This window comes from Mobula hypostoma, chromosome 2 (assembly GCF_963921235.1).
Source record: "Mobula hypostoma chromosome 2, sMobHyp1.1, whole genome shotgun sequence".
NCBI lineage: Eukaryota > Metazoa > Chordata > Chondrichthyes > Myliobatiformes > Myliobatidae > Mobula > Mobula hypostoma.
In genome coordinates this window covers 109645447-109662851 of record NC_086098.1, presented here as the reverse complement: position 1 = coordinate 109662851, position 17405 = coordinate 109645447, and the positions used below count along the sequence as shown (strand labels likewise).

At 40.6% G+C, this 17405-nt stretch overlaps 1 protein-coding gene across 1 annotated transcript in view; it reads left to right on the top strand.

Annotated features, from left to right (window-relative positions):
- The window catches only part of ube2j1 (ubiquitin-conjugating enzyme E2, J1), a 38275-nt gene that overhangs the window by 17675 nt on the left and 3195 nt on the right, over positions 1-17405 (top strand). Inside the window, exons 5-7 of the mRNA XM_063040371.1 lie at positions 73-178; positions 10461-10590; positions 14177-14323. Coding sequence (XP_062896441.1) covers positions 73-178; positions 10461-10590; positions 14177-14323 — 383 coding nt within the window. The remainder of the gene's footprint in view (positions 1-72; positions 179-10460; positions 10591-14176; positions 14324-17405) is intronic.

Here is a 17405-nt window from a genome sequence, read left to right as displayed (position 1 = left end):
TAGAATAAAAAAAGAAAATGATTTACATTAAATATAATTAAGTAACTGCTTTAAACGTGTATTTTTTCCTAGTACGGACTGCATTATTGGCTATCATTGGTTTCATGCCAACAAAAGGAGAAGGAGCTATTGGTTCTCTGGATTACACACCTGATGAGAGAAAAACACTAGCCAAAAAGTAAGATTTTGGTGTATGTGTTTTAAACAAATATTCAATTTCTAGGAAATGTTTTGGTTATTTGAATCAAATTGTTCCAGTCACCCCAATTATCTTCTAACCAAAGCTAATAATATTCTCTGAAGAAAATGTATAATTTGTTTTTAAAGCCTTTAACTATTATTGAATACTAAAAACTTCATAAGACACAAAATGTATTGGGTTTGAAAATCCTCTATCATGGTAGTTGAATATCAAGGAAATTGATGAACTGCAGTGTAGAACTGCAATATTGAATAAACTGAAGAACTTGTGTCCCAGAGCTGATGGTTTCAAATACTGTTGCATTAATTAGCTCTTGTTATTTTCTTTCTTTATGGTGAAAGTAATTGGCTACTTATTATCAATTTACAATTTAAATTTATTTAGGCACTAGTATTTAGAGTTAGAGTCATAGAGCACTACAGCACAGAAACAGGCTCTTTGGCTCATGCCAGCCTGGTCTTCTGCCGAGTCCCAACCATTGGCATCTTAACCATGGCTCTCCATACCTCTCATCCATGTACCTATCCAAACTTCTCTTAAAATAGAATAGGACCAATCAAGTGTGACAGTGGAAAAGTGTGTATGGAACCGGAGGAGATGGCAGAGGTACTTAATGAATACGTTGCTTCACTATTCACTACGGAAAAGGATCTTAGCGATTGTAGGGATGACGTAGTGGACTGAAAAGCTTGAGCATGTGGATATTAAGGTAGAAGATGTGCTGGGGCTTTTGGAAAGCATCAAGTTGGATAAGTCACTGGGACTGGATGGGATGTACCCCAGGCTACTGTGGGAAGCGAGAGAGGAGATTGCTGAGCCTCTGGTGATGATCTTGCATCATCAATGAGGACGGGAGAGGTTCCGGAGGATTGGAGAGTTGCAGATGTTGTTCCCTTATTCAAGAAGGGGAATAGAGATAGCCCAGGAAATTATAGACCAGTGAGTCTTGCTTCAGTGGTTGGTAAGTTGATGGAGAAGACCCTGAGAGGCAGGATTTATGAAGATTTAGAGAGGCATAATATGATTAGGAATAGTCAGCATGGCTTTGTCAAAGGCAGGTCGTGCCTTACGAGCCTGATTGAATTTTTTGAGGATGTGACTAAACACATTGATGAAAGTAGAGGGGTCTATGTAGTGTATATGGATTTCAGCAAGGCATTTGATAAGGTACCCCATGCAAGGCTTATTGAGAAAGTAAGGAGGCATGGGATCCAAGGGGACATTGCTTTGTGGATCCAGAACTGGCTTGCCCACCGAAGGCAAAGAGTGGTTGTAGACGGGTCATATTCTGCATGGAGGTCGGTGACCAGTGGTGTGCCTCAGGGATCTGTTCTAGGACCCCTACTCTTTGTGATTTTTATAAATGACCTGGATGAGGAAGTGGAGGGATGGGTTAGTAGATTTGCTGATGACCCAAAGGTTGGGTGTGTTGTGGATAGTGTGGAAGGCTGTCAGAGGTTACAGCGGGGCATTGATAGGATGCAAAACTGGGCTAAGAAGTGGCAGATGGAGTTCAACCCAGATAAGTGTGAGGTGGTTCATTTTGGTAGGTCAAATATGATGGCAGAATATAGCATTAATGGCAAGACTCTTGGCAGTGTGGAGGATCAAGGGGATCTTGGGGTCCGAATCCATAAGACACTTAAAGCTGCTATGCAGGTTGATTCTGTGGTTAAGAAGGCATACGGTGCATTGGCCTTCATCATTTGTGGGTTGGAGTTTAAGACCCGAGAGGTAATGTTGCAGCTATACAGGACCCTGGTCAGACCCCACTTGGAGTACTGTGCTCAATTCTGGTCGCCTCACTACAGGGAGGACGTAGAAACCATAGAAAGGGTACAGAGGAGATTTACTTTATACTTACTTTATACTTTATTGTCGTCAAACAATTGATACTAGAGCGTACAATCATCACAGCGATATTTGATTCTGCGCTTCGTGCTCCCTGGAGTACAAATCGATAGTAAGTATTATAAGTTTAAATTATGTCATAAATAGAAAATAGAAAAGGGAAAGTAAGGTAGTGCAAAAAAACCGAGATGCAGGTCCGGATATTTGGAGGGTACGGCCCAGATCCGGGTCAGGATTCGTTCAGCAGTCTTATCACAGTTGGAAAGACGCTGTTCCCAAATCTGGCCGTTAAGAGCCTTCAAGCTCCTGAGCCTTCTCCCAGAGGGAAGAGGGACGAAAAGTGTGTTGGCTGGGTGGGTTGTGTCCTTGATTATCCTGGCAGTTCTGCACCGACAGCGTGTGGTGTAAAGTGAGTCCAAGGACAGAAGGTTGGTTTGTGTGATGTGCTGCGCCGTGTTCATGATCTTCTGCAGCTTCTTCTGGTCTTGGACAGGACAACTTCCATTCCAGGTTGTGATGCACCCTAAAATAATGCTTTCTATGGTGCATCTATAAAAATTAGTGAGGGTTTTATGGACAGGCCAAATCTCTTTAGCTTTCTCAGGAAGTAAAGACACTGGTGGGCCTTCTTGGCAGTGGATTCTGCTTGGTTGGACCAAATCAGGTGATTTGTGATATTGACCCCGAGAAACTTAAAGCTTTTGACCTGTTCCACTTGCGCACTACCGATGTAAATGGTATCGTGCGGTCCACTACTCCTTCTGAAGTCAACAACCAATTCCTTTGTCTTGCTAACGTTGAGGGATAGGTTATTGTCTTCGCACCATGCCACCAGGTTCTTAATTTCCTCTCTGTACTCAAACTCATCATTACCCGAGATATGGCCTACAATTGTGGTGTCATCAGCAAACTTATATATTGAGTTTGATGGAAATTTGGCTACACAATCATAGGTTTACCGTGAGTACAGCAGGGGGCTGAGTACACAGCCTTGTGGGGCACCGGTGCTCAGAGTGATTGTAGATGAGAGCTTGTCCCCTATTTTTACAGCCTGGGTCCTGTCTGTGAGGAAGTTGAAGATCCAGCCACAGATCTGCGTGCTAAGGCCCAGGTTCTGGAGCTTAGGAATCAGTTTATTTGGAATGATGGTATTAAAGGCAGAGCTGTAGTCAATGAAAAGGAGCCTTACATATGCGTCTTTATTCTCCAGGTGTTCTAAGGAGGAATGTAGGGCCAAAGAGATGGCGTCTGCCATTGACATGTTGCTCCGGTTGGCAAATTGCAAAGCGTCGAGGTTGACCGGTAGGCTGTGGTTGATGTGTGCCATATCCAATCGCTCGAAGCTCTTCATAGCAATTGATGTCAGAGCCATAGGTCGATAGTCATTCAGGCATGCCACCTTGCTCTTCTTCGGCACCGGAATTATCGTTGCCTTCTTAAAACACGAGGGGATCTTAGACTGAAGCAAGGAGCAGTTGAAGATGTCAGCAAACACTCCAGCTAGCTCGCTTGCACAGGCCCGGAGAACCCATCCCGGGATGCCATCTGGGCCTGTCGCCTTCCTTGGATTTATCTTCAGGAAGGCCCTTCTAACGTCCTCCTTGGTGACGATGAATCTCAATGCCACCAGGTCCGGTTCATCCGGATGGAGCGGGACTAATCTTGCGTAGAACATGCTAAGTTCGTCAGGAAGAGAAGCGCCACAATTAGTGATATTCTCAGCCTTTTCTTTGCGCCCAGTTATCTCATTTAGACCCTGCCATTGTCTACCGGCATCCCTCTGGTTAGCCTGGGCTTCCAACTTGGCTCGATATTGCCTCTTGGCGCCATTAATGGCCTTCCGGAGTTCACGCCTGGATTCCGTGTAGCGACTGGTATCCCCGGACCTAATAGCCACAGCTCTAGCCTTCAAAAGGGACTTGGCTTCATAATTCATCCAAGGTTTCCGGTTAGGGAATACCTGGATCGTCTTGCGAGATTTAAAAGGATGTTGCCTGGATTGGGGATCAGGCCTTATGAGTGGACTCAGCCTTTTCTCCTTGGAGTGACGGAGGATGAGAGGTGATCTGATAGATGAGAAGCATTGATCGTGTGGATAGTCAGAGGCTTTTCCCCAGGCTGAAATGGCTAGCATGAGAGGGCATAGTTTTAAGGTGCTTGGAAGTAGGTACAGAGGAGATGTCAGTAAGTTTTTTTACGTAGAGAGTGGTGAGTGCGTGGAATGGGCTGCTGGCGGCAGTGGTGGAGGTGGAAATGATAGGGCCTAGGTAGTTCTAAGGTAAGGACATGTTCGGCACAGCTTTGTGGGCCGAAGGGCCTGTATTGTGCTGTAGTTTTCTATGTTTCTAAAATGTTATAGTTGAACTCTCATATAAGCACTTCCACATGCAGCTTATTCCACACACACCATTCCTCTGAGTGAAAAAGTTCCCACTTAGCTTCCCCTTAAACATTTCACCTTTGTCTCTAAACCTATGACGTGTCGTTCCAGTCTCACCTGTTCTGAGGGGAAAAATGTAAGCATTCACCCTATTTATACCTCTCAAGAGTTGTATATACCTCTATAATCTCCCTCATTCTCCTGCTGACCAGTGAATAAAATCCTAATCTTTTCAACCTTTCCCTCAAGTCCTGGTAGCATTCTTGTAAATTTTCTCTGCACTCTTTTTAAGCTTAGTGATACCTGTCCTGTGGATAGATGACAGAACTGTACACAATATTCCAAATTTGGCCTCACCAACGTCTTGTACAACTTCAGCGTAACATCCCAACTTCTGTATTCATTGCCTTGATCTATGAAGGCCAGTGTGCCTTTATGACCCTATCCATCTGTGATGTCACCTTCAAATATCATGGATCTGTATTCCAGATCATTGTTCTTCTGCACATCTCAATGCCATACTATTCACTGTGTAAGTCTTGCCCTAGTTTTCCCACCCAAAGTGCAATAGGTCACACTTGTCTGCATTAAATTCTATCTATCATTTTTCAGCCTTTTTCCATTGGTCTGGATCACTTTGCAAGCTTCATCGCTGTCCACTACGTCCCCAATCTTGGTGGCAACCATAAATTTGTTGATTCAGTTTATCACATTATTATCTAAATGATTAATATAGATGACAAACAACAATGGATCTCGCACCAATCCCTGTGACACACCACTAGTAAGAGGCCTCCAGTCAGAGTGATAACCATCTGACTTCTTCCACTAAACCAGTGTCAAAGCCAGTTGACTATATCATCCTGAATGCTAAGCGACTTAACATTCTGAACCAGCCTCCCATGCGGGACTTTATCAAAGGCCTTGTTAACATCCATGTTGTCCACACTTTTCCATTCTGGTAACTTTCTCAAAAATGTCTAAGATTGGTTAGCCATGACCTGCCATGCACAAAGCCATGTTGAATATCCCCCATCCGGCCCTGTCTGTCCATATACTTACATATATATCTGGTCCCTTAGAATAACTTCCATTAAGTTACCCATGATTGATGTCAGGCTCACCTGCCTGTAAATTTCCCAGTTTGTCCTTACGGTCTTTCTTAAACAACTGAACAACAGTAGAAATCCTCCAGCCCTCCAGCACTTCACCATTGTCTATGGGTACTTTAAATATCTCTGCTAGGGTCCCTGCAATTCTGTTTTAGCCTTCCACAAGGTATGAGGAGACACCTAGTCAGGTCCTCGGGATTTATGCACCCCTAATTTGCCTCAGGACAGCAAGTACCTTCTCTTCTGTAATCCGGATACTGGGCATGACTTCACTACTCTTCTGCCTCTGTGTCTGACTCCTAAGTAAATACAGGTTCCAAAATTTCTTTTAAGATCTTCCAACATCCCATCCCTTTTGGCTTCATGTGTAGATGACCACACAGATTTTCAAGAGGACAAATTTTGTCCCTTGCTAAACTTTTGTTCTTAATAGTGCTACTGTATATAAGCCCTTGGGATTCTCTTTCACCTTGTAAGCCAGAGCAACATCATGTTCTCTTTTAGCCCTCCTGAATTCTCTTCTAATGTTCTGTTGCATTTTTTTTTTATGTCACAAGTATCTCATTTGATTCTAAGTGCCTATACCTAATATGGACTTCCTTTTTAACCTTTACCAGGACCTCAAAATCCCTCAATAATCAAGGTTCCCTAAATCTGTTAGCCTTTCATTTTGGTCTCACAGGGACATACTAATTCTGTACTTTCAATATTTCACTTGTGAAGGTTACCTACTTAACATAGAAAACATAGAAAATAGGTGCAGGAGTAGGCCATTCGGCCGTTCGAGCCTGCACCGCCATTCAGTATGATCATGGCTGATCATCCAACTCAGAACCCTGTACCAGCCTTCCCCCTATACCCCCTGATCCCTTTAGCCACAAGGGCCACAATAAACTTCTCTTTGCTGAAAATCAACCCAATCGACACCTGCCAGATTCAGGTCTTTACCCAATTTTGAATCTTAACCCTAGGACAGTCCTATCCTTCTCCATAATTATTTTGGAACTAAAGGAATTAGGGCCACTAGATCCAAAGTATTCCTCTACACATACTTCTGTCACATTCCCTAAGAGGAGATCCAGTATCACACTGTCTCGAGTTGGGACCTCTACATATTGATTAAAGCAACTTTTCAGAACTTTCTCGCATTTGTTATATCATAGCTTGGGCATGGCAGGTTATCATGTCCTTTTATTGATTATGGCCTATTGCATTTAATGTTGAAATTATGGGGTGGCTTAAAAAGTCCACTGAACTGTGTGCAGTCTCCAGGACAGAGTTTGTAGCTTTGTTCACACTTAAAGTCAGAACTCCCATCTAAAGAAATTTCTGTTATAGCTTGTTCCTCCTCAACTTTTGTATTTCCAAATTAAATTTTTCTGATAAAACTGAAAATGTGGCAAGTACTCAGTTCTCTGGCATCTTCCAATATCTTCTGTGTTGTTAAATTTTGGATATTCAACGTCTGCAGTTTTTTTTTCTGTTCATCTATTCCAAAGCACTCTCAGGTGGCTTCACATTCTCTGTCCTGCGTCAACTCCAACCCGTATAAATTCTGCTGCCCTTGTTGCAAAATCTTGACAGCCACCGCCACCACCACCACCACATCCTTGCTGCTTTGTATAGAATCATAGTCTAATGTTGCAAATTTAAATATTTCCTCATTTTAATTTTGGTTCAGTTGTAAAAGGTTTTTGTTCTTTGTTATTGATGCAATATAGATAGAAGCTACTTTCATTTCCCCAAATGCAAAATTTTTTAATATAGAGTTTATAGAATCATACTGCTTGGAAACAGGCCCAACTGGTCTATGCCAACCAAAGTGTTTCATCCAAGTTAGTACCATTTCTCAGTGTATGGTCAATAACCTTCTAGATCTTTCCAATCCATGTACCTGTCCACCTACCTTTTAAAATGTGTTACTGTACTTGGTTCAACCATTTTTTTCTGGCAGCTCATTCCACATACATATTGTCCTTTGTATTTATTAAAAACAAAGTTTCTGTTAAATCTTTTCCTAATCAGCTTAAGCCTCTGTCATCTAGTTCTTGTTTTCCTAACCTGGGAAAAAGTCTGACCATATTCCCCTATCTATGTTCCTCATGATTTAATGCAGTTCTATAAAATCACCTCTCTGTCTTCTGCACCTCAAGGAATAAAGTCCAAGCCTCTCCCTGTAATTCAGTCCCTCAAATCCTGGCATCTTATAAACTTTTTCTGAACCTTTTTCAAGATTAATAATAACTTTGCTATAGTAGGGAGACTAAAATTGAACACAATACTCCAAGTACGGTCTCACCAGCATCCTAAACTACACCATGACTTCCCAACTTTTATACTCGGTGCTCTGACTTTTGAAAGCCAACCTTGCTAAATTCTTCTTCACTATCCTGTCTACCTATGACTTCACTTTCAGGAGACTATGTATTTGAACTCTAAAGTCCCCCTGTTCTGCAGCACTCTCCAGGGCCCTGTGAAAGCTCTGCCTGAATTTGACTTTCTAAAATGCAATACCTTGTAGTTATCCAAATCAACCTCTATTTGCCATTCTTCAGCTCACTTACTCAACTGATCAAGATTACCCCTGTAAATTTTTTTAAATTATCATCTTCATTCTCCATTATACTACATATTTTTAGTGTTATTTGCTAGATTATTAACTATGACTTATAGATTCTTATCCAAACCATCAACATAAATGGCAAACAAAAATGGGCCTAACACTAAACAGTAAGGCACACCACTGGTCCCTGGCCTCCAGTATGAGAAACAACTTTCTGTCCTCAACCTTCGCTTTCTAATGTCAAGACAATATTGTATCCAGTTAGTCAGATCTAACCAAGAGCAACCTACCATATAGATTCTTATCAAAGGCCTTATTGAAGTCCATATGAACCATTTCTACCACTCGGCTCTCTTTTTGGTCACATCATCAAAGAAACTCAAGTTCATGAGACATGATCTCCCATGCACAAAGCCACGCTGACTGCCCCTAATCAACCTGTCTTGCCAGAATCATGCATATCTTATTCCTTAAAATCTTCTCCAATAGTGTCCCTATCAAAGATGGTAGATTTACTGGTCTATGGTTCCCAGATTTTTCTTTGCTATCCTTAAATAAAGATACAGCATTTGATACCCTCCAGTTTACTGGTATCTCACGATGCAAATATTTCAGCCAAAACTCCCTCAGTTTCTTACTTTACTTTAGCCTTTCACAGTGTTCTTGGAAACACATGGTCAGAGTATGGGGATTCAACAAATTCCATAGCTTTTAAGGCATGCAGCACCTCCCCAGGTCCACCCCATTTACTTTTCCTAGTTCTGGTCTTCAGGTCTTTCTCCACAATAAAAGCAAGGGAAGAATTTTTGTTAAGGACCTTGTCCATCTCCTGCAGCTCCAGGGGCCCTATTCTCTCTGGATATACTTTCCTGCTCAGAATACATAAAAATACTTGGGATTCTCCTCTATCTTCTCTGCCAAGGCTATCTCGTGTCTCCTTTTTGCCTTCTCTTTTGAGCTTTGCCTTTCACTCATAACAGGAACATGCAGACCTTGTTCTCACTGTTCTCATTTTTAAAAGCCTCTCACTCAATATGGTCCGATTGTTCACAAACAACCTATTCCGGTCAAACCTCGCAAGCTCCTATCTCATACTGTCAAAATTCACCTTTCCCAATTTAGAATGTGAGCCTGTGGACCAGTTGTGTTCCTTTACCTAACTAGTTTAAAACTAATAGAACTATAGTCACTGCTCCCAAACTCCCCCACTGTCATTTAACTCTCCACCCTGCAATATTACCCAAGAGTAGGTTGAGCTTTGCCCTCTCCCTAGTAGGGCCTTCTATATATTGCTCAAGGAAACTTTTCTGAATACCTTTGATAAAGGCTTAGATGGAATAGAATTTAACAGTAAGACAATCCTTGTCAATACTAGAAAAGTTGAAATCCACCTTCTGTAACAGTCTACAATACAAGTCTGTTTATAGGATTGTTCACCATTGAGAGTGTTGGTTCCTTGGGTGTTCCGTGGGACCAATGCTCACAACAACTGATAACCAGGAATACAGGCCAGTGGAGATCACTCAGCTATTCTGGTGGACAGGGCCCAGTGGAGACTAGCGGCCAATGCGACAGCCAGCCAATCAGAACACTGAGTTAGACCTATATAAACACAAGTATTTGGCAGAAACAACACTTAGTTACACAGTGATGTCACCTTAACTGGAGACAAAACATTTACGACCTAATCTCCAGGCTCGGCGAATAGCCTTACAAGCAAGCAGCCAACCCAAGCTTCTCTTCCATTTGAAGCAACTGTATTGTTCTCACAATTCTCCACAATCCCCCTGCGTATTTATTCTACCAATTCCCATTGACTATTTGGGTGTCCATAGTACAATTCCAGCAATCTGAATCATTCACTTATTTTTGTTCCATCCATAAAGTCTCACTGGATGATCCTTCAGTAATTTCATCTCTGACTGGTGCTGTGACATTCCCCGTAAATCAATAAAGCAACCCCATCCCAACCTCTGCCTATGTCCCTCCGAAAGCACCTGCACCAGAAACATTAAATTGCCAGTCTGATATTTTTCTCTATTAAAATTTTGCTAGATCATTTGTTGACAAGTGTGGGTTGTAGTGCTCACTGCAAATCAGTGCATTTAATATTGTGATAGCACTGTGTCAAATTATACTCAAATGTGTGGACAATCGGAATATTTAAATTCTATAACCTTTGCCTAATTGGTGTAAGGTCCTGCTCTGAGAAAAGAAATCTACTAAGGGACCACTTGTTTAAGAATATTTAGGTTAATTATAACTGCTGTTGTAATAGACATTGTAGCAAGTCAGAAGTTTTCCTGATATAAAAGTTCTGCTAAAAGGCAATACTTAATATTATTTATTTAGGTCACAGGACTTCAGCTGTGAAATTTGTGGCTCTCGTATGAGGACAGCCCTGCTTGCATCCACAGAGAGTAGCATTCTAAGTCTGGCCGATGTCGAGGCGAAGGAATTAGCAAAACAAATTAATTTCAAGGTATGTTGCATTTTATGAATTGGGCAATGAATGTTAAAGCATACATCCCACAAACAAAGCAAAATCAAGTTGGAAAAATCACTTTGATTAACATCTGCACTGTGTTGTATAATTGTGTGCCAGTTTTTTAATGCCTTAAGATAAGCCAATGGAGCCATGGGTACACAAGTCAGAGGTAACTTAGGAAGCAATTCCAGAGTTTAAGCCCTTGCTAGTTTAAGGTTCTATAGCCAATGGTAGAGCTATTAAAGCTGGAAGTATTTAGGAGCCCAAAGTTGGAAGGCTTAAAAAGATTGAAGATTGGCTTTATTTGTCATGTGTACATCAAAATATACAGTGAAATGCATTGTCTGTGTCAAATAAAATCAGTGAGTATTGTGCTGAGCAGCTTGCAAGTGTTGCCATGCTTCTGGCACCAACATGGCATGCCCAAAACTCACTAACCTTAAACATACAACATGCACAAAATGCTGGAGGAACTCAGCAGGCCAGGCTGTATCTAGTTTGTGTGTGTTGCTTGGATTTCCAGCATCTACAGAATCTCTTGTTTGTGGTTGACCCTTAAACATACATCTTTTTTGGCATATGGGTGGAAAACAAAGCACCTGGAGGAAGCCCACAGTGCCATGGGGACATCGTACAAACACCTTGCAAACGCTGAGGCAATTAAACTCAATCTTACAGCCAGTGCTGTAAAGCTTTGTGGTAACCACTATGGTACTGGCTGCCCATAAAATACACTAGCATTTACAAAGGTGAAGTTGAAGATTTCAGCAGCAAATGGAATTGGAGATGGAAGTAAATAACTCTGGTGAGCCTTCAGGGTTGGTGAACCACAACTGATTTATATATCACACCAGTAATGAAAACAGGCTTTTTAAGTCCTGTGCAAGCACCAGGGAGAAAGATAAAATCAAGAATTTGGGGCTTCATCTGAAGATTGCAGCTTTGGGCTTCCTTTATATGTGTGAAATTTCTACTTATTCTGTACTGAATATGTAACTACGAAGAATAGAGAAGTCCAGTGATGTAGGCAGAAGTGTGTTTTGGCATACCTACTGCACTTGACTGTTTAATTCAAATGGTTGCCAAAAGGTGGGATACAGGTTTCCCCCGCTATCCGAAGGTAGAGCATTCCTGTGAAACCGTTCGTAAGCCGAAATGGCGTAAAGTGAAGAAGCAGTTACCATTAATTTATATGGGAAAAATTTTTGAGTGTTCCCAGACCCAAAAAATTATCTACCAAATCATACCAAATAGCATATAAAACCTAAAATAACACTAACATATAGTAAAAGCAGGAATTATATGATAAATACACAGCCTATATAAAGTAGAAATAATGTATGTACAGTGTAGTTTCATTTAATAGAATCAGGAAGTTTGAGCCAAAATCGATTTGTCGAAAAAATGTGCACGTCACGCATGCGCACACACCTGCCCACACAAGACTTCATGGTCATGGTAGTTTTTCTTGGGGTAAGCACAAGTTTAAAGCGAGTATCTTTCAGTTAACGAAAACAGGTACTAATGTAGGTCTTTCGTAAAAGTGAAATGTCGTAAAGAGAACATTCGGAAAGCGGGCGACACGTGTATAAGAAAAGGGAGAGGATTAGAGATATATCCTTCATTGCAGGATGTAATCATATAATTTTGGGTGAATATTGTCAAGGGATCTAATAGTGGGTGTTCTGAATAAAGTCATGAGGGGAGACAAAGATGACCTGAAGTAAAATGTATGTTCAAAGTTGTCTGATGGATGCTTTGGAGGTTGTTTAGCCTAATGGACCAAATGAAATGAGGAAAGTGCTTAAAGCAGCTCCTGGTCTAACAATTAGTGAAGATCTATAAGTTCTTCTAATTCGTTGGAAGCAATGTTTAAGGTTGAAGTGAAGCACATAATGCCTGCTTTTGCATTTTAGGTTTAAATTGATATCATGAGTAGTTTGTTAGGAAGTCAGCAATTTATGTATCACATTTTGCATTAAATCTGCAAGCAATTTTTCTACAATATGTGCATTTTAGTTCCTGTAGGAAATAGTAGTGAGGACTACAGGGGAGAGAGAAGGTTTAGGATGAGGGAGTGGATTGGATGGCATCACAAGTGTGATAGAAGTAGCACACTTCTGTTGTTGTAGAAGTACCTATGGTAATGGAGAGCCAAACAGAAGACAGTGATAGTTTGATCATACAAATATAAACAAGGGATAACAAGGGACAAGGGATTTTCTGGCGTGGATGTAGAAAGAAGTTGCATTGGGAATGAGAGATGCATTTTGTGGGGAAAGGGATAAGTGGCATGTCCAATGTGAGATTGTATCATTGGAAGTAGCATGTGAGGTAACATAGTCAAAGGGGTGACCTTGAATATCAGGGATCATGTATGGAAAGATACTGAGTATGCAACCTGCTATGCTACTTTGAGAGAGAAGTTAAATGTTGCAGAGGCAATCAGCAACATTATCTTGATGGGAACCCTTTTGTAGTGTTAAGATGATCAGTAGAGAACTTGAAATGAGGTAAAACAAGGAGAAATATTCAAAACAAGGTAAATCCCAGTTTAGAAGAGTGAAACTGTAATGAGAATCAGGCTTTTACTGTAAAATTGTTGATGGGGCAAGTAACAGGAAATAAAGCCAGGGACGATGAGCCTTTCCTTCCACCATCTTTATAAGGAAGAGAATTCTAGAATCTGACTATTTTTAATCTAGAGTTAGATCCTTGTTGAACAAGGAAATGAAATGTTCTCAAGGGTAAGTGAGAATGTGGACTTGGGATTACTAGACATCCCACCTCTCCCGGAAGTTCCAGGAGTCTCCCGCAACTTAATAGTGGCTCCCTGATGCCCGCAAATTATATACAATGTCCCAGAAATTGATTTTTTTGAGAGCGAGCGTGAGAGAGTGAGCGAGTGAGCGCTAGAGCAAGAAAGCAAGCGCGAGAGAGTAAGCGCGTGTGGGAGCAACCACGAGAGAGAGAGCGAGAAAGCAAGTGAGAGAGCAAGAGCGAGAGAGTTCCAAAAAAAAGTCAGAGTGGCAGAGTGTTCCAAAAGAAAATATAAAACATACGTCACCCCAGACTACCCTAAAGTGTACCCCTGCCTAATAGGGTCAAAAATAATGACAGTGTTGCTCGCTGCGCTGTTTGCAACAGTGACTTTTCTATTGCCCATGATGGGTTAAGACTGTAAAAGACATGTTGAGGTGAGTTTAACGGGTGTCATTCGTTCATTAGCATAGCTAACGTTATTTAAACTAGCTGGCTAGCTGCTAAGGAGCTACTCTATTGCAGACATCCCACCTGTCCCGGAAGTCTCCCGCAAATTGATGGTGCTACCTCCCTGAAATGAGTTTTTGCAGGGTGGGATGTCTGGATTACAGTTAGATTAGCATGATTTTATGGCAGAGCACACTTGAGGAACCAATTCCTCCTCTGTGCTTGTATGTTACTTGTGCAATGCCAGTACTGAAGTGTTAGCCTGTAATGCAAATGAAACCCCAATCCCTAAATAATATTTTAATACACGGCTATGCCAAGCTAAGATAACTGTTTGAAGTTTGTAAATGTGTTACTTATCTTTCAATAGGCTGAGACAAATATCTCCTCCAATACAGAATCTGCTCCTGCTCCTGCTCCTGCTCCTGTACCAATAATAAATGAAACCCAAGATAGTCAAGTTTCCCTGCAACATCCATCCACTGGCACCAATCTGGAAACAGAAGATACACCAGAGGTATGTCAACCAATTTGTTCCATTTCTTTGGTCTCTACTGTACAAGTTTGCTGCAGGTATATATTCATGGGGTCCAGTAAATCTTATAATATTGTTTTTATTTAAGTGATCTGTGGAAAAGGGCAAACAGAATTTTTTTGTATTAACCTGGCCCACGGATATTAAATATTTCAAGATATGTGCAATAGGTTTCATAATTAAACAAAAACTCCATTATTATCTGTAAATTTGACTGTTTTCACCAGTTGTGGTGTTCATTTTTTGGTCATTGATATCAATTTTGCACTTACTGAGGAGAATAATACTGTCAAGATAAGGATTGTCCCTGTGTCTCTTTTATAGTTTTATGTAGCACTTTTGTTCTAATGCTAATCAGCATCATATTTTTAGCAACACACATCAAAGTTGCTGGTGAACGCAGCAGGCCAAGCAGCATCTATAGGAAGAGGCGCAGTCGACGTTTCAGGCCGAGTTAGTCCTGACGAAGGGTCTCGGCCTGCTGCGTTCACCAGCAACTTTGATGTGTGTTGCTTGAATTTCCAGCATCTGCAGAATTCCTGTTGTTTGAGCATCATATTTTTGCTGCATTGACTGTCATATTGATGCCAGTGTTATTTATCAGAATCTGAACATTTTGTTCTTCATGAGTTAACCCAGTGCAGTTGCAGAGTTACCTTTTATTAAGTAATTTTCAGCTATCACTCCTAAATTCGACAACAAAGGTTCTCAATAAAACCTTCATGACAGCTTGACTCGTTGAACTTTTGAACCGTTTGGTCTGGAAGCATCCTTAATACAGTGGCATCTGGTTAATTGGTCCTTTAGTTAATTGGGGCAGTCGCTTGTTATAAATTGGGGATAATTCTAACAGAACAAAAGCAAATTAAGAAAATAGCCGGGATTCCCTTTGTTTATTTGGAGCACTATGCTGCTTAATTGGGGCAGGAGACTGTTGCTGAACATTTTCTAACTAGCAGCAGTCGTGTGCATGTCATGTGGCTGTTATAGATACTATACCATGCTTAGACCGAACAGTTTTTAAATAGCGTCATTTGCGTGTTTGTGTTCAAAAAGTAGTGATTTTTTAAAAAAATAATTGACGAGTAATAAACAGTAAGACCATTCAGAAATTTGCTCACTGCAGTTTCAAACATTTAGGCTGGGAGATGCCAGAAATGGCTGGGAGTGAAAGTGAAATAATTTTACTACTTCAACGAGTTAGAAACTATGAAGAATTTGAAGGTATCGACAATCATCCTAAATGTTACACTGAAAATGAAGATTTGGAGGATGCAATTGTCAAAAGAACTGTTTGAAGGAAGTCCACTATCTGCACTTGTCTGCGCTGATTTTGTTCATTTATAGTCATCAAAAGAACATGGCAGCATACACTATATGAATTCCTCCATCATATAACTATTAAGAACTAAAACACAGTTTTATAGTACTGTAGTAGTTTTGGTAGTGTTCTAATTTATTCTGTATTTCATTTAAATTTGTTACTCGGTTGTCTTTTTGTTTTACTTTTTTAATGATTTTCATGGAAAAGGACCTAGAGCTTTCCCAGCGTATATGATGAATAAACTCTTCTCGGGCTTCAAGCTGGGTACAGGTGTTGATTATAACCGATGTTTCGATGACAAGCTCTGCTAGAGTTTGTCATCGAAACATCGGTTATGATCAACACCTGTACCCAGCTTGAAGCCCAGGAAGAGTTTATTCATTGTATTTTCATGAAACTTAGGCTGATTAAGGCAACCGCTTAATTGGGCCAAAATGTTCTGGTCCCGATCTGTCCCAATTAGCCGGCATCCTCTGTATATCCGTTAGTTTGAAATTACCACAGGCTTGTTTGCGGTTCAGTTAGTAAAACTGACATCCAGAACAACTGTAATTTAAATGAAATCCTGGATCTTAACTGCCAAGAGAGATCCCAGTAAACTTCCTTCATTTATTGTTCTGATTTGATCATTTTAAATCCTTGAAAGAATTTGAATGCTCTTTGGGATTTAACAACAGAAACTCATTCAAATTAGTTTGCGAATATACAAATTTCCTAGCTATTAAGATGCTCTGTTGTAATTATTTTGCGTGGATTGAATGTTTATGTAACACTCATCTGATATGAAATGCTGTAGCTTGGAATATAGCCAAAATGGTCTGGGTGGTAGGGAGCTTCAGCTTGAATTTGCAGATAAATTGTAGTCAAAATCCAGGATAAGCTGTAGTTCAGGAATGACGAAGACTGGAGATTGTTTTAATAAAAGCAAATCTAATGACATGGATCCATCTGCTCATGTTCAGTGAAAGAAAAGCTAAAATGCATCAACATCTTAAGTTAGGAAATTCTGCATATTTTATTTAGTATCTGATTAATTAGTTTGGTCTAGTTTGTGCTTACAATCGGGTCACCTCCACTAACAAAAAGCATTATTCCATAATGTTGCATGGGATGCTTCTGTCAAAAGCAATTATAATTAAAGCTTATGAAGAATATATTATTCCTAAATGATGTAGTTTAATAATGGTTCTAATAGTGTCTTTGAAATGCATTGTGTTCTCTATCCCACCATATTTGTGTTGTTTGAGAGTCTACTGAAACTGTGTGTGATGGATTCATTCTATCACTATTCGCAGTTGTTGTTCAGACCAAATATTAGAATAAGGAAGAAATGTGATCTAAGTGACTTTGACCATTGAATGGATGTTGATGCCTGAGAGAGTGTTTGAGTATCTCAGAAACTGCTGATCTCCTGGTATTTTCTTGCACAACAGTCTCTGTAAACTGTGAAAAGCAAAGAGCATCCAGTGAGAGGCAGTTCTGTGGGCAAAAACACCTTGTTAATGAGAGAGGTCAGAAGAGAATGACCAGAGTGGTTCAAGTTGACAGGAAAGCGATAGTACTGCTGCTCACTGCATGTTTTTTTTTTGTTTATCAAGTAACCACACATTACTACAGTGGTGTTCAGAAGAGCACTTGTGAATGCACCTTGAAGCTGAATGGGCTACAGTATCTGATGAACACGAGCATACACTCTGGCCACTTTATTAGGTACAGAAGGTACCTAATAAAGTAGCCACT